Source organism: Emys orbicularis, chromosome 1, assembly GCF_028017835.1.
Source record: "Emys orbicularis isolate rEmyOrb1 chromosome 1, rEmyOrb1.hap1, whole genome shotgun sequence".
NCBI classification, from domain to species: Eukaryota; Metazoa; Chordata; order Testudines; family Emydidae; genus Emys; species Emys orbicularis.
The window spans coordinates 104082487-104107719 of NC_088683.1; the positions used below are offsets into that span (position 1 = coordinate 104082487).

The following is a 25233-nucleotide window of genomic DNA, read 5'->3' on the forward strand; positions in this document are numbered from 1 at the left end:
GGGAGCAAGGGGAGAGGTTTCAGCACAGCATCACTGCTGGTGGGGAGCCCTGTTTCTCTTTGCCTTGCTACATTTTTCTCCAAAAAACATGCTTTTGTTATTAGGGCATGAAGATGAAAGAGGAGATATAACACATAGACTGCTTGTGATGGGGTAGAGTTTTATTTCAGGTAGATTTCAATAAGGGGGCCTGTCTTTTACCCGTGTAATTAAATAAAAGGGTGTATAGAGCCCCTCCCCTCTAGATTTCTATCTAAGTTTCTATCTGCATTGCAACTTACTACACCCAACACCTCGAATAAAAACAAGAGAGATTTGGAATAAGAAAGAGTCATGACAGAGGTGGTTAGATAAAGTTTGCCAAAAAATTGTGAAATTTTGTTTCTGGTTTTTATCAAATTGTCAGTTTTGACAAACGTTTCCAACTACAGCTGGTTATTAACTATTTTCCATTCTTGCTCTGCACTGTGGTCAGGAATAAAACTCCTGCTAACAGTACTACCAACCCCGAGCATTCAGAAATCATGGGTCAGGCCCGGAAATCATGAGACTGATGTTTTAAAAATAACTAATCTGGGGGTATTTTTGTTTGCTGTTTTTTTGAGCCTGGAAGATTCGTATTTTCAAGCTCTTCTCCACAGCCCTGAGGACTATAAACTTACCTTTTAAAACTAAAGCTGAAATGTTCATGTAATCAGAAGACTGCTGGGGCTTTAAAAGAAAAACCAGCCCCAACAAAACAAAGAACACCACATATTACCAGACTCCCAGTAAAATCACAGGCAGTGGGCAAGGTGGATTTTCAGGAAGATACTGCTAGCTGCACCACAGACACCAGCATCCATCCTTCTGACAAGATTTAAAACAAATAAATGCCATCGGTAACCTTACTGGCTCGGTAGAAAGGAGAAGGACTGGGTGTGAACCCTCAAGGCTGGGGATTGAAGTATGGGAACTACAGCTGGTATCGAATGCAGCAGCGTGTGGCCTCAGCAACACGGGTTACCCCTGAGTGCATAAAACCTGTGTCCTTCACTCAGGCCATTGGCTCCTCAAACAACATTCCATCAAATTCACTCCTCTGGGCCCTCATCTTCAGGATTCTTAGTGAGCCGAACCAGGGAAACTTAAAAGCTCATTTCATGCTCCAGGATCGGTCTACCCCAGTGCTGGGCACGGCGTAGGACCTTGACTAGAGCTGGACCAGCACTACCTTCTCACCTATCAAACGCACCCTGCAGGGCAGGGAGCAGGCGCGCTGCTGGAGCAGACCTGTTCTGAGGAGAAGAAGCAGTTTCCCACGGGGCTATCCTCCTTTTGTGCAAGCAAAGCAACCGAACGCCTGTTCCCCCCGCTCCCCATACCCAACCCCTGCAAGCTCTGCAATGCCTGAGCCGCTCCTGTCTTCTGTCTGCGCACTGGCACCAGCTAGGGAGCAGTAAACCCCTCCTCTCGGACCAGGGAAATAGCTCCCGCCTCCTGGCCTGATCTCCGCAGGGGGCAACTTGGGACTTTGCTCTTGCTTGAACTCCCCGCTCAGTTCAGCCCTTGCCACCACCCGGGGCGGCTTTGTATTCCCCGTACAAAGGAGGAAACAACCCGCTCTCCCGCGCACGGAGAGGGGCAGGTGCAGCAGGAGAGGAGGCGTCTCGCTCCCAGGCAGCTGGCAGCAAACCAGGCGGGAGCCTGCGCCGCAGCCCCCTTAGAGCCCGGGCGGGCAGAGTGGAGGAGCGCGCGCGCGCAGGCGGGCGCTGGCGAAGCTGCTGCTGCTGCTGGCCTGTGTGCGCGCCTGCCTGGCTCGCGGCCACCGGCACCCAGCTCGGGTTGCATCAGACAAACCTCCCAGCTTGGGCCGCCTCCCCCTCTGCCTCTGCTTGTCCCCGGGAGCGGGGCACAGGTGTTCACTTCGCCACCGCGCTGCTGCAGCTGCTCCCGGCAAAGCCTCGGACCTGCGAGCCGCTGGCACCAAAGATCCTGCCAAAATGCTGTGGAAAGCCCATCAGCTGTTGAGGAAATTCTCCACCACGGCCACAGTGAGTGTGTGAGGATGGGTTCCCCTAAGGAAAGAGCTTTACAGGAGGCCGTAGCTCAGGAATGAGCAATAGGGTTATCGGGAGATGCGGGGGGGGGGGGGGGAGGTGTAGGGTCAGGACAGGCTCAGTGGGACTTGGCAAATATATTGCTTTTGCTTGCAAGACTGTGAGCATATATTTGTTTTCCGTATTTGGATGAGAAGCCGCAATAGCCCAGAAATGGGGGGCGGGAGGGGAGGACAAGTCAGCGGTGCTTGGGCAATACCTCTGCCAGGAAAAGATAAAAATACGCCGAGATGTTATCCCATGAATTTTGGCACTGGACGGTCAGAGGTCCCTTCAGGGGATATTTGACTTGTTTACAAAAATAGGGACATCTTGCTTTGCCAGACTCTGGTGGATCTCGGTATATGGCGCGGATCTCGGAATATTCTCTGATACCATGCTGTGTGTATCGCAGGCGTCTGGGAGCTGCGACGAAGAAAATCGATGATGCTTTTGTAACATCTTTGCTTTGCAAGAATATGAACTGGCAATCATGTTCTCACGGGAATCTGGGCAGGGGAGGTCAGCGGTGCTCCGAGGCTGTAATTGCTGCGAAAGACGGCTAAAGATCTACTTCTGAAAAGGAAATAGCCAGGCTTGTTCCCACTACTGTAGTCAAACTGGGAACAGGCATGGCTATTCCTTATTGAGAAGTAAACCTTCAGCTCCTGCTCCAAATGCTGGCCTTGGAGGCGTGTCAGTTTGTGAACATCAGTTCTTACACTCTGGCTGTAGAGAATTAATGCAAGGCGCGGCGGACGTTTGTCTGTCTGGTGTTGGATTAAACTGCATAGCTCTGCTGGGAGACTGTGATAACGATCCACGCTGTTCTTTATGGCCGGTTAAATGTGTCCCTTAAAATTTGATGTAAAGTAGACGAGATGCTTCGGGCACTCTGGTTAAGATTCATGGATGCGGCTGAATGCAGTTTGGGGGTTGTTTTTCTCCCCCCGAAGCCCGCTCTGTGTTTCATATTTGACAGCATGACCAAGGGTGAGGACGGCTGTTTGCCTGCTGGGGAATCTGCTTTGAGCGGTTTTACAGTAAGAGACTTTAGCCAAGCTCTTTGGAATTGCATCAGCAATGTGAATGGATGACTGACACGCTGCATACAGAGATATGGATGGGGAGAGGCAGTGCTATTGGTTTTCATTCAGAGGAGCAAGGCTTTAGTGCATGAATCCTGACACTATGTAGAATTAAAGTTACCATGTTAATGTATCCTTTGAGAGCATTTTACATCGTTTTTAAAGAGATGTAGCATAAAAAAATATTTCCCTTGTCATCAGTAACAGTGTCTAAATTCTTGAAGAGAATAAATATAATATTTTAACCAGAATGGGAGCTATTGAAAAATAATCTGCAGGGAAATTGAACTGAAAGCACTACCAGTGAAACATGTTAGAGGTGCACACACCATAGGCAATTCCAGAAATATTTGTTATTTATAACAATGAAATGAATACCCTTTGCAACGTTAACTTTTCTCTTCACAAGGAGAAACTGTAGCATGAACACATTTTCACTTTTTAGTGATTCGCTTTTGATATGAGACTTGTAAGACTATTAATATATGCAGTGCTTGTGTATTCTTATTTTATGTTGCAGGAGGTGCATGGGAGAAGAATAAGAATCAGAATAGAGTAAATGTTGAAATGCTGTGTGTCATATAAACAGCCATTAAAATAAACTCTAGTAATTTTATTTTATGTAAGGTGAATTAATACCATAAAATCAATGGATATTGTAGCCAATATTTTCAAAGTATGTGCCTAAAAAATTAGGCAGCTATATCTATATTTATATCTACATAAAAGAGGACTGATTTTCAGAAACGTTAAACATCCACAACTTCCTCTGAAGCCAATGGAATCTGTGGATGCTCAACATCTCTTAAAAGGAGGCCACTTTTATTTAGATGCCCAAGTGTGGATTCGGGTGCCTATCTTTGTACATCACCTGTACAAACTAGTTTTCAGGTTGTGTGCTCTACACCGATCTTGTTCTCTGCATCTGGCTAGGGAGAATCATATCAAAGTAAAATGAGAGTGAATTTTGAGATCTTCCCATGAGTATTTTTATCCTTGTTATAATACACCTCTACCCCGATATAATGTTACCCGATATAACACAAATTCAGATATAACGTGATAAAGCAGCACTCCGGGGGGGGGGGGGGCTGCGTGCTCCAGCGGATCAAAGCGAGTTCGATATAATGCTGTTTCACCTATAATACGGTAATTTTTTTTGGCTCCCAAGGACAGCGTTATATCGGGGTAGAGGTGTACAAGCAAAATAATACCATAAGAAAGAAAAAAGAAAGCAAAACCAAGTTCAACAAATGAAAATTAAATAAGAATGTTCAGACACTTTCCAAATCCCTGATCCTCTGCTCACACAGCTTTGTAAGACCATGGATATTCTCCATGTTAACAAAATTCCTCTAGAAGTTCCCTTGCAATAAAAATAAAAGGGCTCTATACCTTGTAAAATTGAGCCATCTCTCTGTCATCAGTTTGAGCTCCACTATTTTCCAGGCCTGTTGGGATAACTCCAAAAAAGAAGAAGAGAAGAAGTCCCCACCAATAATGAATAATCAAGAACCTTCCCATGAGAAGCAGTGCATCTGATAACTTTGTGTGCTCATTGTCAGCAAGGTGGTTACAAGGGAAGCTCAACATTGCCTCCATAGTACTAATACATATGTCCAAAGCAATGACAAGTCCATTATCAGCAATGTATATGAGGATTGCTCTTATTAATATATCACCATATGCCACCTGCATGATTTGATGGCATGTAGTGGGCTCCTGTTTAGGAGCTAGACTATGGGACCTATCTTTTTAGTGGTCCATCCCAGAGGTGGCATTTCAATGAAGAAGTAACTACCAGGCTGTCCTATGTTCCCCCATAATTTTACAGAATTTGCACTTTTATGCAGTTATACCATGTCTCCGTATCATTTTGCTGCAAGGAATTTCCACTCTCAAAAGACTAGCAAGTTGTGTAAACAGTTTTAGAGGAAGATCTTCCAATTCCAGAACAAGACACAGGTTTGCAGTAAGATCCTCAGCTGTGTCACTCAATTGGTACTTTTAAATAGGACAAAAGGAAGCAACCAGAAGTAAAGAAAGGGATTTGTGGCCTGATCCTGCAATCCCCGTCTTGTATGGGACTCCATTGAACCCAATAGGAGTTCTATGCCTGGAGGACTTGTGATTTGGCTCTTACTTTCTACTAGCTACAAATATATGTGACCATACAATACAGGATTGCATTATCCATACTGAATGTTAATGGAAACTATGTTTGTGTCAATTCAAGGGAGAAATTATTCAAGAATAATTGGTCATAGAGAAGTTATATATCCTTCATGCTGGGAAAATCATTTTCAGTCGATCAACTTACTACGTATGCGATATGATGTAGTTGGCTTGTTGTCAGGTTAATCTTGTTCAACAGAATGCAGAAACGTAACTGTGTCTGTGTGTATGCATGCAGCATGCGTGTATGAGCATTCTGTGCTCTTATTTTACTAGTTCTACCACTTTATACTTATTCTCTGCTGCTTTAAAGATTGCATCCTCTTTTTATCCCTAACCACTTCCTGGCTCAGAACTTTGCTAAACATAGAGAAATCTGTGCTCAGTAACAATTTTGGGCCAGATCCTCAGCTAGCATGAACTGACGTAATGTTGCTCCATTGACTCCAGTGGATCTACACACTGATTTACAGCAGCTCATGATCTGGAATTGTAATTTGTGTGCAGCTTCATGTAACATAAGAATCAGATTTATGTACGTATAAATTATTAGTGAATAGAGAATATAAGTTTATGATTATAGAATATATGTTATTAAAAACTTGACCTGTGGAAACAAAACTGCTCTTCTGAATTAATATTTTGAGATGAGTGTGCTATTTCTAAAATATTTTTCAAGCCCCATTTACTTAGACATTGATCATACTTATTGACTTAAAATTGCTGGTGCAGTTTTTCTTGTCTGAGTTTTCAAGAATGCAAAACAATGTGAATTTCCAAGCATGAATGGCAATTGTACAGGCAAATTGGCTAACTTCCAGACTTGCCTGCCCAGCTGCAGTTTGCTCTCTGAATCCAGAGTTTTTGTAGTCTCAGACTCCTAAATGCAGAAGCTGGCGAAGCTAAAAACTCAGACACATAAAAATACATGCACAGTTTTAGCTTCTGTTAAGGTCCCTTCAGAAATTTGGCTATTTGGGTATGCCTCTCACACTTACTTTTTGTTTTCAGGAAAGGAAGAGTTTAACTCTTCTGATGGTACTTAATTGGTCATGATTTGTGGATGATAAATGATCTATGTGGACTTTTTGTTACCTTCATTTGCTGGTAGTCCTTATTTAGTGGGGAATACACCGAAAAAGAAAAATACAAGTCTAAAAGACCACTACTTCTGTGTACTTGAGGTGCTATTGAGTGACAGTTAACAAGAGAACAAATGTAGAACAAGTAACTTGCATCAGGAGGACTTTCTCTAATGTTTTTTTCCATCACATCTACGGTGCTGCCATTGTCAATTAACATTCCATAGAAATCAGTGGATTTCATACTGTACCAGATACATTCAGTAGCACAGCAGGTGAACACTTCTTGAACTTGCCTGGAGTGTTCATAAACAGTTAAATGGTTAGAAAAACCCAATCTCAGATTTTTATAACTGGGACTGTGTTTCTGAAAAGCGGAAGCTGAGGTGATGAAGCACTGGTAGCCAGAGTTATCTGTGGCTATGTTGCATTGCCAGGATATAAAAATTTCAAGGGATAATGTGAACGCTGTAATTTAAAACAAGAAAGTCTTGTCTACACTAGAAAAATTTGTTGCCATATTATAGCTGTTAGCACCAATAGTACAACTGTACTGGAGGTAGCAACGGTGTACACGCCAATGTAGACAAGGCTCCGGCATTTTTACTACTCCCATCCACACTGGCAACTTAGCACTGCTGCAGCTGCACCAGTGCTGTCTGATACTATAATACAGGAGGACTTTTTCTTTACTGTTGCAACCTACGGGCCAAATTTTACCCTTGGTCGAATTCATTTCCTGTTGTCTTCACTGCAAGTTGCATGCACACACCCAAGAGAACATTATGGCTCGAAATAGCGCTACAGGAATTTTCCTAATTCATGAACATTTCCTATATTCATGAACATCCTACCAATTTTTAAGACCTCTTTCTGGGACTAACTATGTAGCTGAAATACAATTTAAAATGGATCATTTCATGTCATTTGCAAAAAGTACTGCAACTGACTCTTCATCATGAAATGGTTTGTTGTTTATTTCAAAGTATTATATCTTTCAGTACCTGAATGTTTGCTAATCTATACAGGATTTGTAAGTCACTCATATGGGCAGTTCAAATCCTCTGGGACCCAAATGGTGGCCCTACTGGTTATGGTACCCTTGTGTCCCAGCTTCCCTAATGAAGAGGCAGCATCCCCGGTAGGAGAGAAGCTAGAACCTAGAGAGGTCCCCTCAGGGAAAGAAGCAGGAGTTGCACCTGACTATCGACTGGCACGTATAAAGAGAGCAGAGTCCTAAGAAGGCTCCTGCTGCAGCTGCTAGGACAAAACTGTTTCCCGCTCTCTGAAGGATTGCTACAAACATATGTACTTTCGTTTGCTTGTTTTTAGGGCTGTCAGGATTTTAAAAAAATAGTCGTGATTAATCGCACTGTTAAAAGAATGCCAATTTAAATGTATTATAAATATTTTGAATGTTTTTCTACATTTTCAAATATTGATTTCAATTATAACACAGAATACAAAGTGTACAGTGCTCACTTCATATTATTATTTTTGATTACAAACATTTGCACTGTAAAAAGTTAAACAAAAGAAATAGTGTTTTTCAATTCACCTCATATAAGTACAGTAGTGCAATCTCTTTATCCTGAAAGTGCAACTTACAAATGTAGAATTATTATTTTTTACGTAACTGCCCTCAAAACCAGATCAATGTAAAACTTTAGAGCCTACAAGTCGAAGCATGAAGGGGCCTACGAATGTTTAGCATATCTGGCATGTAAATACCTTGTAGCACTGGCTACAACAGTGCCATGAGAAAGCCTGTTCTCACTTTCAGATCACATTGTAAATAAGAAGCGGGCAGCAGTATCTCCCATAAATGTAAACAAACTTGTTTGTCTTATTGATTGGCTGAACAAGAAGTAGCAATTGAGTGGACAGTACTACAAAGATCTGTTATGTGAGGGAAGGACTTTGGAACTGGGCTCAGCCAGAGATGCCTTGAGTGGCTTAAACTAATGTGACATTGAACATAGTGTCAAGTCTATTGACATTTGTCATTCTTAGAAAATATTTCGATTTTCCTGCAAGAATAATAGATGAAATTAGAAGTTAGAGGGCATATTCCAGAAACTTGTGGCAGAAATGGCTAGATTTTGCTAAGAGTCTGTTTCAAAGATAAGATTTCATGGTTTGTCGATCGTAGGTAGGATTTTGTTATGCCTTTTTGTAACAAGCAGTGCATGTACCTGGAGAGACTTCTGCTGATGAAATAATAAAGGAGGCAGTAACAATACCAAGTGACATTTCTATGCAAAGAAGTATGGTCTCGCTAAATTGTAGATTATATGTACTTCTTAAGAACGAGGTGGAAAAATGGGTCATTTATTTTATTCCATTATATTGTTGGGACAGAAAGACACTATTGCTTTACAAATCAAAACTAACATTGGCTAAGAAAGAGTAAGACAGAATTACATGTAGCAATGTATCTCTTCTGCATCCTAAAATGTAGTTTGCTTTAACTCTTGTTGACAGGCTTATCAACGTAAGCTAAAGCTAGCTCTGATAGGTCAGAGTATTTTTGGTCAAGAAGTGTATAGACACCTGCAGAAAGAGGGACATAGAGTCGTGGGAGTGTTCACCATTCCAGACGTGAATGGGAAAGCTGACCCTTTGGGTAAGTATAATCAATCGCAATGTGAGTATCATCATTGTGCGTAAGCACAGTTAACTTGCTTCTCCATGAGAGGGCATTGTCCTTATGGTAGTCATTTGTACGTATAGCCAGATATATAAATCGGTGCCATGTTTTTTGGCATAATAAAATAATTAACCTGGTATGCTTATTTCAGTGTTAGGTTAAATTCTATCTAGAGTTAACTGTCATGGGCTATACCACCACCTTACAATCTGCCCCATTTAAAGAGCATCTCATAGTTGCATTGCCCTGGGAACAGCTTGAGAAGCAGAGTGTCATTCAGAGCATCCTGCTCTGGGGAGGAAGTAAATTGCTGGGGTGCCAGGCCTATATTCAGCCCATGTCATCTGGTTTGCTGGCATAGCTGTGCTGTCTGGCACATTGAGAAGGCATGCGTCCAAGACTCTGCCTGTCCTCGGCCCCGGTCTCTCCTGACTACCTGTATGGTCTGGAGATGAAATAGCAGCTCTGCGAATCCTGCTTCCCATTGCGCACTGCAGCTTATGGTACAAGCAGACCATTCAAGAGAGTAAAGGGACAACTTATCCCCCCTTACTCCATTGCATAGGCATATAGGTATGTTCTAGTCCTTTAGAAGTAATAGTTGCTGACTGATCATATTTAGTAGTGTACTTGTGCCGTATAATTCTAGCACTGAGTCTGGAGTAACAAAGGAGTTGCTTTGAAATGGCTGTCTTAATTATAACTTTATTTTTCTCCATGGTGCCACAACAGTTAGTTAATAAGATTAACAACTACAACCACCAAAACACAATTAACCTTAGTGGCTAATCAGAATTTTAAATTACATTTAATAAACTGTTTCCAGTCACTCAGAATTCCCTGACATGTTGTTACAGGACTTCTATTAAGGAAAAGTCAACCATAAATTTTGCTTATTCAGGCAGTAACCATTCCCAAACTTGTGTATTGCTTTCAAGTTTATTAAATTCTATAGTCTGTCTCATTTAAAATAAAATTACAAAGCTTTTCACAGTTAGGAAGAATTAGGTGAGTTCTACTAGCTTAATAACAGATAATTCAGCTAGCTATGGGAAGGTACTATAGAGAAATGTTGCAATACTATGCAACCAAAGCAGTACTCACTTGGGCAAAACTTTAATTGATTTCAATCAATTATTTATTTTAGCTTGGCCATAAAATTAGTTTACTGCACACTAGGTGACAAAAAATTGGTTTGGGCTGATAGCTGCTGCATTTTACACTCAAATGATTCAAAATAGTTTCAATTTAAGGTGGAATTTGATGATGATATTGTATGGTCAGTCAGCTGAGATTTTATTTCTAAAAGCAGAGGCAATACATGTGCAAGGACTATAGTTCAAAGAATTTTGTAAGGGTTTACATCACACATGCATACTCCCAATATACAGTGTGAAATACATGCCTAAATAAATATCTTCTGAAGGCTACTTTAATACCATCAAGATTTATTGGGTAAAACTCCACTTTTTATTTATAAAATGAAGAGATTTATAGCCTAAATTAAATTAGATGGATTCTCGGGTCCACTGAGGCCACATTGTGCTTCATCTCCTGTCCCACAGGTTTTTTTAGATGCAAATGTGTCAAGGTGTAGTGCGGGCTCAGAAGAGTTCCTCTTGCAAGCCTTAATGGGCCTGTACACTCTATTACAATAGATTCTACAACATAATAGACCATGTGTCCTACCCTAATTGGTGGGGTATTGGGTCAGTCGTGCAATTGGATTTATCTAGTGTATAATAAATTCTGTTGCCCAGGTTTAGTGTACTTATTTCTTCTCTATTTTGCAGTTATTCCTGAATGTGGTTTTCTTCTTCATTTCAGAGTGGTAGCCGTGTTAGTCTGTATCAGCAAAAAGGAGTACTTGTGGCACCTTAGAGACTAACAAATTTATTTGAGCATAAGCTTTCGTGGGCTAAAACCCACTTAATCAGATGCATGCAGTGGAAAATACAGTAGGAAGATATATATACACAGAGAACATGAAAAAATGGGTGTTGCCATACCAATTATAACGAGAGTAATCAATTAAGGTGGGGTATTATCAGCAGGAGAAAAAACCTTTTGTAGTGATCATCAGGATGGCCCATTTCCAACAGTTGACAAGAAGTTGTGAGTAATAGTGGTGGTGGGGGGGGAAATTAGCATGGGGAAATAGTTTTTACTTTGTGTAATGACCCATTCACTCCCAGTCTTTATTCAAGCCTAATTTAATGGTGTCCAGTTTGCAAATTAATTCCAATTCTGCAGTTTCTCGTTGGAGTCTATTGCGATTTTGAGGTCTGTAATTGAGCGACCAGGGAGGTTGAAGTGTTCTCCGACTGGTTTTTGAATGTTATAATTCTTGACGTCTGATTTTTGTCCATTTATTCTTTTGCGTAGAGACTGTCTGGTTTGGCCAATGTACATGGCAGAGGGGCATTGCTGGCACATGATGGCATATATCACATTGGTAGATGTGCAAGTGAACGAGCCTCTGATAGTGTGGCTGATGTGATTAGGAAATTTGTTAGTCTCTAAGGTGCCACAAGTACTCCTTGTTCTTCTTCATTTGTAACTATAGAGAGGGAAGACTACACAGTGGGCCTCAGAAAATATATTTTAGGGGAGTTGTCTGTGATCATTTGAACCAGATAGCAAGATACCACTGACTGCAATGAATCGTAGGTAGTTGTATTGAAAGTCACGTACAGAACTGCTGAAGTGGAAAATTAAGTTCTGTGAAACCAAACTTATTCCAGATAGATATGCTCATTAGACAAGATATGAAATGTCATGGTTAGACAGTTAATAACATTCATCATTCCATTCTGTTTGTATAGGTGCTTAATACATAGACCCAAAAAATGAATTTAATGATGGATGCAGCGGCTGCATCACTGAGAGATTAGAACATAGCTTCTTGTTTGTTCTTTGTCCTTAGAACATTTCTGTTCTTGACTGAATATACACACAGATATGATACTGTCCTCAGTTAACTGCATGCACTTATCTTCAGAAGAACTCTCACCCTTATTTCCAGAAAGACTTGCTACCACTTGAGTCAAAGAGGAAACTCTGTTAGTTGTTTGCTATTGTAGCAGTAGTGCATATAGCCTTTTTCCAGGCCAGCCATTAGTGGGCAAAACAATGATGAATCAATGAACAGGTGAGGAGATCTAATTCTGTACAATGCAGGACAGCAGGGTGCAAGCACAAACATGCATGTGCACACACTAGAGAAACGGAGCACATTGTAACGCCAAAAGGATTGGGGATTTTTCCAGGTCTATGAGGCAGGACTAAACATTGGGGGAGGGGTGGTGAATACCATTCTGCTCCCTATGTAAAGGATTTCTTTTTCCCTTCTCTGTGTCTTTAGGACTGTCATCATCTCATTAGTCATAAGGCCATAGTGATATTTTTCCTTTGGAGTTCTGTAAGAATTATCTACCCTCACAGGACCTTCTTACCATGCACATAAAATTCACCTGGACTGAGATTTCCTTGCTAGAGGAAAAGACTAGGATATGCAGAATCTTGCCCCCCCCCCCACCCCCCCGCACACACACTATGCTAAAATAACATTATTAAGCTTGCACAGCCATTTACTTAAAAGTTAGGAAATGCAGAATGAAGATGGCCTGTGCAATCTTAATTTGGCACCATTGTGCGTATGCATTATGGTACAGTCTTTAATTACATGATGCCATATTACTTTTTCCTGCTCATTCAGTGCACAGACTGGACAGTGCTCATTTATTGAGCAGCTATTCAATATTTTATTTTTTCCTTGTTGTTCAGTGTGTGGCCCCAGGCCTTATTTACCAGACATTATTCAAACTCTGTTATGAAGACAGAATTATTACTTTCCTCATGGGTTCTTCTATGGCACACGTCACTATAGTATCTGAGTGTTTCACCAAGAGTACTGTCTTTTTCATAACACCCCTGTGAGATGAGGGAGCATCATTATCCCCAACTTGCAGATAGGGAACTAAGACACAGACAATAAAGTCAAAAGTATCCACTAATTTTGGGTATCCAATCTGACACACATAGGACCTGATTTTTCAAAGTACTTAGCATTATGTAGTTCTTAATATGTTCAAAACACAGCTCCCATTTGGGAAACTGCTGATTTATTTTTATTGAAAAAATGTGACTTGGTTTCCCTTCTCACCTTCTATTGTTACTTGCTGGTGTGAAGGGTTTAATTTCTTTTTTAAAATTGGGACAGCAATGCAGTAACAGAAGTCACATAAGCATGAATGAACTATCAGGAACTGTAAACCTGTGAAATGAGTTGTAGAAGCATGACTTTATCAGCTTTATAAATGTCATATGTATCTTTATGGGCTAGTGATACTGTTCTAGCCCAATTAGGGAGTTACAAGGTTTTGCAGGAACTAAAATCACCAGGGCAGGGGGGTTGGTAACAAGTCTGAAAAAGTCTCATTCCTGGAGAAAATGGCATATTCTAGTTTGTCCTGGTTCCAGAGACTGCCTGACAAAGAACTGAAAATGATATAAAATGACCAACTTGTCATGGGAAGGGGCCTCTCTCATCCAATCCAAGAACTGGCATGAGACTGTGACCAATGGAACCAGGTCCTGGTAACACCTAGTAAGCTTGACATTCACCCAAGCTGTTTATTGTTTTTAAGGTATGTTTTCTCTGCAATGCTTTCTTCTGAATAAATAATACTTTCCTTTATGAAGGCTGGCTGGTCCTTGCTCCTGAGAGAACAGGACTGAAGGTGCTGAACTAAAGTCACACCTGATCAGATATTCACAGGGAATTGCAGGAGAAATTGCAGCCTAAATCCCTGGTCTAGAGGGAGAGAGTTGTAGGCCTCTGCCCTAAGAGAGGTAATGCTTAGAGGCTTGAGATCTAAGTGGGGTGCCCTCAAGGAGCCCATGTAGGGGTCAGGGGTGCTATTACCTTGGGAACTGTGACACCACTAACTATCGTTACAGCTGTGAGTGCTTGGCACTTCTGTATCTCAGACTGTGAAATCTTTTTATTTACTCATTATTACCATTGTTGTTGTTTTTGTATTATTTTCTCTGGAGTCTGGACTTCGACTATACTTTGACCAAGATATTTGGACCTTGACAAAAAATAATTGATTAACCCTGGTTTAACTGTTATGCCAACCTTCTCCCTTGATGGCCTCCTACGTGATGATACTTACTCCTTTGTTTGTGAAACAGTTGTCCCTCTTACTGTGATCTTTCTCCTTGAAATTTTAGCCTTTCCACATGATATTCCTCGTACTGGAGTATGAGATAGACTATGTAATACTAAAAGGAACTGGGCACACTGGAGACTGTTTAGTTGATCACAGCCAAGGTCTCATCGCTCACCTTCCTTTCTGTGTGTTAAGTGGCGATTGTTGTGTAGAAAGAAGGGGGGTTAGGCTTGAGCTTGAGTTCAAACCCTGGGTTTACATTTCAATATAGACGTACCTACTGAAACTCCCTCTTGACCCAGGTTCAGCTGCACCCCCTTAATTGGCCCGACTGGGGGCACCTGTTCTGGCACAGAGGTGCTGGACCTACTTTAATCACTGGGACCAGCCACCCTGTGACAAGTACCATACAGTAGTTGTTTATGGTGCTATATAATAAGAGTAACATGCTCCCCATGCCAAAGGTACCTGAATTTTGTGGGCACAGGTTAGTATATACAGGGCAATAGAGTACAACGGCATTTTAGAATCAATATAAAGCAGCCATTTTTATTTAACTATCTGATTTACTTGTCATACGCTGTCATCCTTATTTGTTACATTTTAATTTTTAATGTAACATACTTCTTTTTTAAAAATGTATTTTTCTTTTTTCTTAGCACTGGCAGCAGAGAAAGATGGCACCCCTGTTTTTAAGTTCCCCAGATGGAGAGTTAAGGGCAAGCCTATCCGGGAAGTAGTTGAAGCCTACAAATCAGTTGGAGCAGATCTAAATGTACTTCCATTCTGTACGCAGTTCATCCCCATGGATGTTATTGACAGTCCTAAGCATGGATCAATTATCTACCATCCATCCATCCTTCCCCGCCACAGAGGAGCTTCAGCTATCAATTGGTGAGATGATTTATTTTTTTACCAAAAAACCCCAAAGCTATTTAGATTTCCCATATCTCTGAAAGATACACAGGCCAGATCCTCAACTGGTTTAAACTGGTATCATTCTATTGACTTTAATTGAGCCACCTTGCTGAAGGTTTGGCCCATGGTCTCTCCATCACTCCTAGGTTCCAGTGTAGTTTTTGTTGATTGATTTTTTTTTACCAGTTTTATTACTCAGTATTCTACTGAGATTGCTGCTATGAATCACGTTTCTAGTATGGTTTTATTCACATAACTCGATTCAGTATATAAAAAGAAAGAGGTGCACACTTAATGAAGGAAATTTAAACGGATTTAGATATGTGCCTTACATATCTGTGTAAGGTTTTACATATCTGTAAACAAGCCCTACTTGTCCTTCCTTATGTCAAGCCTTCTTTCAGTTCAAACACATAGGGGTACACTTTTACTGCTGTATGAGGAGGTTTAATAATATATCTGCCACTGCTAACAGTAGTTATGTAGTTAAATCCACCAGAATTAGAATTTACTGAAGACTTATACCCTCTATTATAGCACATCAGTGTTGCTACAATATCTGCTAAGCAGCTGTTCTCTTCTGTTGGACGTTCTGTTTCAAGTTGCAAGAGCCAGTAATATGACAAGCTTAGGTATTTTTGCTAGTATTTCCAGAGACTGAGAATCTCACTTCTGCAGTGCAATCACCTTCTTTGCCAACATTACAATTTTCCAAATCCACCAACTTGCAAGCATTTCAGCTTTTGCTGTTGTTTTGTGAGGCCTCAAAAACTAAGGGGGGAGGCTGCCAAGGAACATTTAGAACATGCAGGAAATGATGTTGGTGATTTATATACAGCCAAATGTTAAGTGTTCACTAATTTTGTGTGTCAGTTTTGAGCCACACAACTAGATACAATTGTGCCTAATTTCCAGCAGTGTGAAGGGCCTGTGGAATTGGGACCTCTGTGGCTAAAATTCTTTCCAAATTCAGGATCAGATTTTGAGACAATGTAAATTACCATAGTTCCATTGAAGGCAATAACTGGATATGATGTTCCTATTCACTTGTCTTAAACTGTTGTGTAGTATTGCTGTGCTTTGTTAAACAGTTGTTGTGTTCCACCCTGGAAATACATTTTAGTAGTGAACCACCTCTGTTTCTCTTACCTACTTCTCAGATATATTGTGAAGCTTATTTAGTTAATTTTAGTAACTGACTTGGAGATGTTCATGAAAAAGACTGTGTAGATGCACAGACATTAGTACTATTTTGTTTTGTTAGTACTGATGGTTCCAACTTCCAAATGGTATCACAGCCCACTGCAGAACTTCTGTGCCATTTGTTGTACCATTCATAATTAATTTAAAATAATTTAGCACAATAAACTATGAAACAAAAATGACTGGACTGCAAAGCACAACACATAAAACATTGGCCACAGCCTTGTTTATGTCATTGTGTATACACATCAGCAGTGTCAAGCCTGTAGCTCCTTGAATAACAGCAATGAAGTCACTGTACTAAGAAAGCTGATTAGACTCCACACACACAGATCTCCATATTGTGCCTGCATCAGTCATATGAACTATCAGATGGGTTGATATTTGTGACTAAGGCCATTCCCTCTATATTTACTCTAAAGTATTCTATTGGCAGGACTTTAATTCAAGGAGATAAAAAAGCAGGGTTTACTATTTTCTGGGCTGATGATGGTCTGGACACTGGACCAATTCTTCTGCAGCGGGAATGTGATGTAGGACGGAACAATACCGTGGATGACTTATATAATCATTTTCTTTTCCCAGAAGGCATAAAAGCAATGGTAAGTCTACCTGTGCTGACTACAGACATTTTAAAAGGAAAAATCTGGCACATCTAATCCTCTTGGAATTTGAACATAAATGAAATATAATTAGATACTAAAGAAATTGGAATATACTGGACCAGATTTTCAACTGAAGTAATTCCATTGACTTCCTAATCCACAAGCTATGCTCATTCACACCACTGGAGGCCCACAATATTTTGAGTCGGGGATAAATCCTGCTCCCTCTGAAGTCAACGAGCCAAATTCATCTCTGATGTAACTCCTTTGACTTCAGTAGAGTTACACCTGCATTGAATTTGCCCTGTTGTTTTAAATTGGACTGATCAGCAGTAAATAGTTTATAGCATCATAGAAAACAGGGACTTGGAGCTTGCAGATTAAAAAAATGAAAATTTGAGACATTTCTGTTAGAGCTTCCTTTGTTTTGTTATTTAAAAAAGGTGACTGTTTCCACGTGTCACAGAAGGCACGAAGTCAATTGCAGTTTGACAGTGTCCCCAGAGCAAATTAACTCTTCTGTACCTTGCTACTATCTGAGCATCACAGCCTGTAAATCTTTACTCACAGGAGTAATCCCACTGAAATCAGTGAGATGACGCAGGGGACTAAGGATTTGCAGGTTTGGGCTCTGTTGTTTAGCAAAATTGCCAGAACCTTGTTTTACTTACTTGTGGACCAGGAAGTCAAATTTAAATCTAAAAAGTGTGGACTTTGGTGTGTGTGTTGGTGCATCTCTCTCTCTCTCTCTCTCTCTCTCTCTGTCTCTCTCTCTCACACACACACACACACACACACGCACACACACACACACACACACACACACACACACCATAATTTGTTTTTAAAAAATGCTGTGTGCATGGAACAGTAGAGAAATCCCTTCCTCCTTTCCTGTTAAATATTGGCAGGAATTTACACAGGAATCTGCCAAGTAATTGCTGTTTTTGCAAACTGTTAAAAACAGAAAGTCTGAATGTAATATATAGGCCATATTCTGCCCTCAGCTAGGCCTCAATCCTGCAAGGATTATGCAAGTGCTTGGCTTTATTCACTGTGAGTGAGTAATACTCTTGATGTGAATGGGCCTGTGGTGGATAAAGTTAGCAAATGCATAAGTCTTTGCGGGATCAGTCTCTTACACTTCAGCAACCCTGGATTAAAAAATAAATAAAGAGCCAAGTCCTGCACCCTACATAGGAAAAACTTCTACTGACTCTAATAAGTATAACTGAGGGGAGAGTATGTGTAAACAAAGAGAAAATTTGGCCTATTGGAGCAATTAAAACTGCTTTTTTCCTGTTTAGGTAGAAGCTGTCCAGCTAATTGCTGATGGTAAAGCTCCTCGGATACCTCAGCCTGAAGAAGGGGCAACATATGAAGGGATCCAGAAGAAAGAAAATGCAGAGGTACTGTAGTGTTAACAACATTGTGTTGCTAATAACAGTGTGGTTACACTTTATGTTCAATGCGCCAAAAGATCTCTGGTGTATTGGTACTCCTCCAGTGGAAGTCAATGAGAATTGTCCCTTTGACTTCAGCATGTGCAGGATCATGTCCTAATTAGCAAGAACAAGTCTGGCACAGATAGAAAGTGCAGAAATATTTTATCATTCTGACTTGTTCTCTACAAGCTCTAGTTGTAGAAATTATTGCTCTAAAAATAAATTAAGGGGCTAATCGCACAAACTCGTCTGAGTATAGTTAGTGCCACACACAGTGTCTTTAAAGACAGTTTCGACAGTGTGTTATAGTACCAAATACTCTCTCTGGCCTAATTCTGTGTTAACCAGTTCAGATGTGAAGTCTGGAGCATACAACTCTGGAGCAGAGCGTAGGAGATATGCATGTTGTAAAATGCCCATCCTGCCTGAGAGAGAGATGAGATCTAATGGGGTCTGTATACAAGCAGGAGCGAGGGTTGTCTGCATTCTAATCCCAGCTCTGACTTCCGCTCAGGCCTTGAGCAAGTTACGGAACCTCTCTGCCTCTGTTTTTATTATTATTACTCACAAACAAATATGCTCTGTACCTGCATGTTCACTTGTGATCACATTTGAACAAAGTACCTGGATCAAGGAGTCTCAAACTCTGGTCCATGAACCTTTCATAGTCTGCAGAATATTTACTGGATCACACAGTATTGGCTTCTTTTCTTTGCTTCCAGCTGTTTTTAGAGATGTTTAGCCTCTTCTTTGCAAAAAAAAAAAAAAGATAACGCTGTTCCTTAAAAGCAGCTGAAAACAAGAAGGAGAAAGATTAGCTTCCTCTTCTAGGGGCTGCATAGGAGAAGGATTACGAGAGGTAACAGGAGCAGGCCTTAAGGACAGGTGCCATCAGCAGTAGCTGCAGCCAGAGAAGAGGCAAGAGATGCCAATGGGAAAGGAATTCCCAGAAGAGAGTGGGAGGAGGCAGTTGAGCAGCATGGGCAAAGGAAAAGGGGACCAGTTGGCAGAGAAGCATTTGCAGAGGAATAGGGGGAGAGAGAACAGAACAGATGGGAGGAGAAGATTAAATAAAAAGCAATAGTAGACTGTGATTCCCTTTTCTGAAAACAGCGCAAACCCAAGAGCTGCTTGGTTGGTTTGTGTTCTTTCCTATCCCAGGATTTGGTTCTGCAAGTGCCAAGACACCATATGGTCCCTCATGGCCATCACTCATGAAACTTAATCTTCTGTTGAGTCTTTGATCGAGTACTCTGCACAGTAAGGGCCTGCTCCTGCTCCCATTTAAGTCATTTCGAGTTTGCCATTGATTTCAGAGGGAGAACATTCAGACTCAAATTACGTAATTTACAATGGATCTTGTATTTTACAAATAAATATAACAACCACTTCTAATGACTAGTGTTCAGCTGGTATTTTAAAATTTGGTGTTATTCCTCAAGGACCTAATCCATAGCCTCCTAAGACTGATGGAAAGGATCCCATTGACTTCATGGAGCTTTGGATCTGGCTTCTATGAATTTGAAAGCACCTAAGGGGCTTAAGAGCACAAGTCTTATTGAAAGTAAATGAGACCTGTGTTCCTAAGTCACTTAGATGCATCTGAATATCCCACCCTCCATTCTTTTCACTAATAAAAAGGGAAAGGCTTATTCTGTGATTCCTCCTCTGTATTCACGAGGTAGAATGATACTTTTTGATATATTTAAGTTATTAATATCTTAAGATATTTAATCCCTTTGCTCCCAAATTTTTGGACACATTCCACGGATATGTAATAGAGCCCTAGGCAAAGCTCATATGCCCTGGCTTCAGCCTTTTATATTTAGCAACATAATGTCCTATCTAGGATCATCTACACAGCATCAACGTGTGTAGAACAGCTGCTGTTTCTTAGTATTCTTAATATATCAGATTGCCTGTACAAATGCATTTGGATTAGACCTTTTTTTTTGCCAACAAATTGCACTGGACTCTCTGCCAGAAATAGATTTCATGCTGGGAAAATTTAATTCTCTGCCAAACAGATGGAGTTTTAAATAAGTTTTTTTTTTTTTTTAATTATCTAGATAAAGACTATAATGGGAACATATTTTATATGGTTTGTTCATGCTTGAGCAGTTGTATAATACTCTTCCTTGCTTTTTCTACCTATTTAAGCAGGGACCTTACCCAAGGCTGGGAGAGCCACCATAAATTATATAGAGTGCTATCTGTGACTCCTCCATTACTTTTGCTGCAACAGTGCAAACTATTGATAACAGAAGGGGTAAAAAAACCAGCATAGCAAAGCTTTCAATCTGTAGCCTCAATAGAAAGTCTTCATATAAAATGCTGCCTACTACCTTTTTCTGCCTCAAGAGTTATTGACTGACATTTTTGAAGAGACAAATAGATCTACAGATGGTTTTCCCAAAATGATCCCAGATCTAGAAAGATAAATGGCTTGGATCACATTCTGGTTGTCCCCATACACTGCTGGACATCATGGGTACACCAACAAAACAGATTAAGGAAGGATGGCTGAGTCCCAGCTGTTCTGATAATCCCCTGGGGAAGAGGCATATTAGACCTTTGCAACCGGTGCACTGGAGGGTTGCTGCTGAAGATGCCTCAAGGAAAAACGAGCACTGTTGTTTAACTTAAATGATGCATGTAAAATTAAAATGAGTTATTAAGAAAAACTTAGAGCCTTTTAGTTTTATTTATTTATTATTGTAGAGTTATGACACTTGTTAAATTTGTGTCTGTTGTCCCAACCCTGTTCTCCTCACTCAGACTCAGTTCATTGGGAATTCTGCCTGAGTAAGGAGAGCTGGATGAGACAACGTCTTCTTTTCTCTGTTGTAAAACCCTGTTGTCATCAGCTTATAACATAGCTGTAAAATGTTCTCTTAAACTAGAGAGACCCACTGAATATCATGGGCGTGGTTCTGTAATAAATATTTTTTTAAGTCCATATCATATCCCATAGCAGCAGAAGTGCTAACATAATGCATGCATTGTGTAGGATTACAAGGGTCATAGATGGGCTATGCAAAAGGATCCTTAACACAGCCTGATCCATGCATGTTCCTTGCATTAAACTGACTCATTCTTTGAATACCTTGTGTGAATCCCAGGCTGTATTAATGTTTCACTTAATAAAGAGTTGATAAAGGGTTAATACATGATTAGTGTTTTAATAAATGATTAATGAGTTGTTATTGAGTCCCACAGGGTGCTTATAACTATAAGTAATTCTTTTTACTGATGGGATTGTACCGATCTCTAACACATACTTCTTGTGTCTTTAACATGAATATAAGCTGTCATTTATTAACTCTTGCTATGAAGGTTCCATTTATAAAAAGTTTATAAAGTGGGACCCTTGCATCCTCCATGTGTGATCCTCATACTTATCATATGAATGAGAGACTTTGAAAAGGAAAGCTTGTGCAGAAGCAGTTTTGAGTAAGATTCATAGTGTCCTAATTTACAACTCTGATGACTAGCCAGCTAGAAAATGTGAGTTTTCCTTTCCTTTCCTTTCCTAACCAAGACCCCTTCTAGATTCTTAAATAAACAACTGAAAGAGAGAAACAACTTGTAGCTGTTATTGGAAAGAAATGTTATCTTTATAGCGAGATAGGAAAGAATCAGATCATGCGTCTTGACTTCCTAGATTTCTTGGGACAAGCCTGCAGAAGCTTTGCATAACTGGATCCGAGGGCATGATAAAGTACCTGGAGCCTGGACAGTGATTGATGGCCAGGTATGGTCTGTGAAATTTAAGTGTTTCCTTACTTTTCATACCATCTTTGTTATTTGCTTTTGTAATAAAAGTTACAGATGAAATGCAGCCTCCTTTTGGTGATCACATGTAACTCCCGTTGATAAGAATATAGATCAAGTCACTTAATAAAATGTATCTGTGATGGGTGCCCCCTCCCCCGGGTGCCACTTGTAACTGGGGTACCACTGAGTCCGCCTGACCCACCAGCCTGGGCTCCCTTTACACTATATTGCTGAGGCAAGCCAGCCAAGCTCTCCCTCATGTTTCAGACTGCACTTAACCAGCACACATACAGGTAGGGACACACCCAGCTGCAGCTTTACACAGAGATGCTAAGATCAGCTAAGGAACTGCCCAGTACTCAAGTGCACACCCTCCTCTGGAGTGCAAACCCAAAATTATACTGTCTTGCACTGCACAGAGAACTGTACAGCATAAGCTCATGAAAATCGTCCCCTCCCTCAATGTGGAGAGAGATATGCAACAGCTTTTTGCCCCCCAGTGATGAATTCCACACACCGGGTTTTAGACAAAACAAAAACAAGTTTATTAACTACAAAAGATAGATTTTTAAGTGATAAGGGATAGAGTCATAGACTTTAAGATTAGAAGGGACCATTATGATTGTCTAGTCTGACCTCCTGCACAATGCAGGCCACAGAATCTCACCCACCCACTCCTGTAATAAACCCCTAATCTATGTCTGAGCTATTGAAGTCCTCAAATCATGATTTAAAGACTTCAAGGTGCAGAGAATCCTCCAGCAGGTGACCCGTGCCCCTCGCTGCAGAGGAAGGCGAAAAAAACCCAGGCTTCTGCCAATCTTCCCTGGAGGAAAATTCCTTCCCAACCCCAAATATGGCGATCAGCCTAACCCTGAGCATGTGGGCAAGACTCACCAGCCAGACACCCAGGAAGGAATTCTCTGTAGTAACTCAGATCCACCCCCTTTAACATCCCATCACAGGCCACTGGGTATATTTACCGCTAATAGTCAAAGATCAATTAATTGCCAAAATTAGGCTATCCCATCATACCATCCCCTCCATAGACTTATCAAGCTTAGTCTTGAAGCCAGATATGTCTTTTGCCCACACTGCTCCCCTTGGAAGGCTGTTCCAGAACTTCACTCCTCTGATGGTTAGAAACCTTTGTCTAATTTCAAGTCTAAACTTCCTGATGGCCAGTTTATATCCATTTATATCCATTTGTTCTTGTGTCCTCATTGGTACTGAACTTAAATAATTCCTCTCCCTCCCTGGCATTTATCCAGTAGCAATCAGATCAAAGCAGATTACCTGGCAAATAAAAAAACACACAAACTAAGCTTAAATATACTAAAGAAACTGGTTATAAGCAGCAAATTTTCACCCTAAATGTTGTTTTAGGCAGATTGCAGAGACTTGCTTGCAGTTTAAAACTCCAAATAATCCTTTCACAGGCCAGACACCCTCTAGCCTGGGTTCAATACTTTCTTCCCCAGTTCAGTCTTAGGTGTTTACAGCAGTCATCTTGGGCGGGGAGACAGTGAAGAACAAACCACAGTGTTACTCCCCTGCCTTAAATAGCTTTTGCATATGGCGGGAACCCTTTGCCAGTCAGTGGAAAAACACTGGTATTCCAAGATGGATCCCAGTACCAGGTGACTTGGTCACATGCCTCTGTAACCCTAACTCAGAGGCTGGTTGTAATGTCCTCAGGAAGGCCTCTCTGTGGGTGATAAACATCTTCTAAGACCTATTGTTTTCTCTAATGGCCCATCCAGACTGATTGCATTCTGTCTGGTGGGTGTTCCCCAGGTGTTAACCCACTTGTAATTGATATAGTCAATACTCCTAACTTCAGATGCAGAAATGATACATGCATATGAATAGGATAATCATATTCAGTAAATCATAACGTTTCCAATGAAATTTCACATGCATTATCTTGCACAAAATACATCATAATTATGCCATACTCATATCATAACAATATCTCCATGAAGAATATGGGGGGCATAGTGTCACAGTATCAATCACCAGAAAAATCACAGCTAAGTCAAAGACATGATTCCCTTTGGTAGGGTCAGTTAGTTCAAAGAAAAAATAAAAGCATGTGTCTGAAAGTGACCGAGCTCTAGTTCAAATCAATAAGCAGAGAGGGCAGAGCCAGATAGTGCCAGATATTGTAGGAAATAGGTAGACATTACTGTTCATAATGAGATACTAATGTCCCAAGGTAACACCAGAATATAATACTGTGAGCCACTGAAATACAAAATGAAATATTGTTAAAGGATTTTTGGCCTTGCATGCTGGGACCATTTACCAGAAAGAAAAGTAAATCACCCTTTATCACAAAGCTGTTCTTTTCAGTTTGATAAAAGGCAATATGTCCTTGATCCAAATGTTCCTTGTTTTAAATGTTTTGAAGTCATAGAATCATAGGGACCTCAAGAGGTCCTCTAGTCCAGCTCCCAGCACAGAGGCAGGAGTAAGTATACCGAGACCAAATCAAAGTAACTTTCATGGCTGCATGATAGTTGCTTAGCTATGAGACCAGCCTTTGGTAGGCTCTCCCTATGGGCTGGATTCTAATCCTACAGGCCAGCCCAAGTAAGAGGCATCAGATAGCTGCACTACCATAGGAGCAGGGCAGGAATCAGATTGTGACTCTGATAGTCACAGCCTGGTCCTGGTTCCTCCTTGCTCCGGATTGGGGAAGTCATCTGCACCAGGCCGTTTGCTAGCTCAGATTGCTTCCCTTTCTGCACTAGCTTCCTTGTGCTCACTGGTACATTGAGACCAGAGCCAAAGCTGTACCCACCCACTCCTTACCAACCAGGATAAGTTGGGGGGCAGGGGGACATAGCAGCCTGCTGGCAGCTGCTATCCCTCCCCTACAGGTTCTGGTGATGTAGGTAGCCTGTTTAGGGGAGTAAGGGGGGCTCCTTGTGCCCTCTTTGGCCCCTTCACAGGTCCACAGCAGTGCTCACAGTTGAGTCCTAGTAAATAACATTAGGAGATTTTCCAAGCATACTCAATTTCGTCATTAT

General features: G+C 40.9%; 1 protein-coding gene across 1 annotated transcript in view; it reads left to right on the forward strand.

The window, feature by feature from the left end:
• The first annotated feature begins 1833 nt into the window (after positions 1 to 1833).
• Positions 1834 to 25233, forward strand: part of ALDH1L2 (aldehyde dehydrogenase 1 family member L2) — a 50025-nt gene continuing 26625 nt past the window's right edge. Inside the window, exons 1-6 of the mRNA XM_065423497.1 lie at positions 1834 to 2033; positions 8908 to 9049; positions 14910 to 15144; positions 16808 to 16973; positions 18284 to 18385; positions 22086 to 22175. Of these exons, the coding sequence (XP_065279569.1) occupies positions 1983 to 2033; positions 8908 to 9049; positions 14910 to 15144; positions 16808 to 16973; positions 18284 to 18385; positions 22086 to 22175 (786 nt within the window). The 5' untranslated portion in view covers positions 1834 to 1982. The remainder of the gene's footprint in view (positions 2034 to 8907; positions 9050 to 14909; positions 15145 to 16807; positions 16974 to 18283; positions 18386 to 22085; positions 22176 to 25233) is intronic.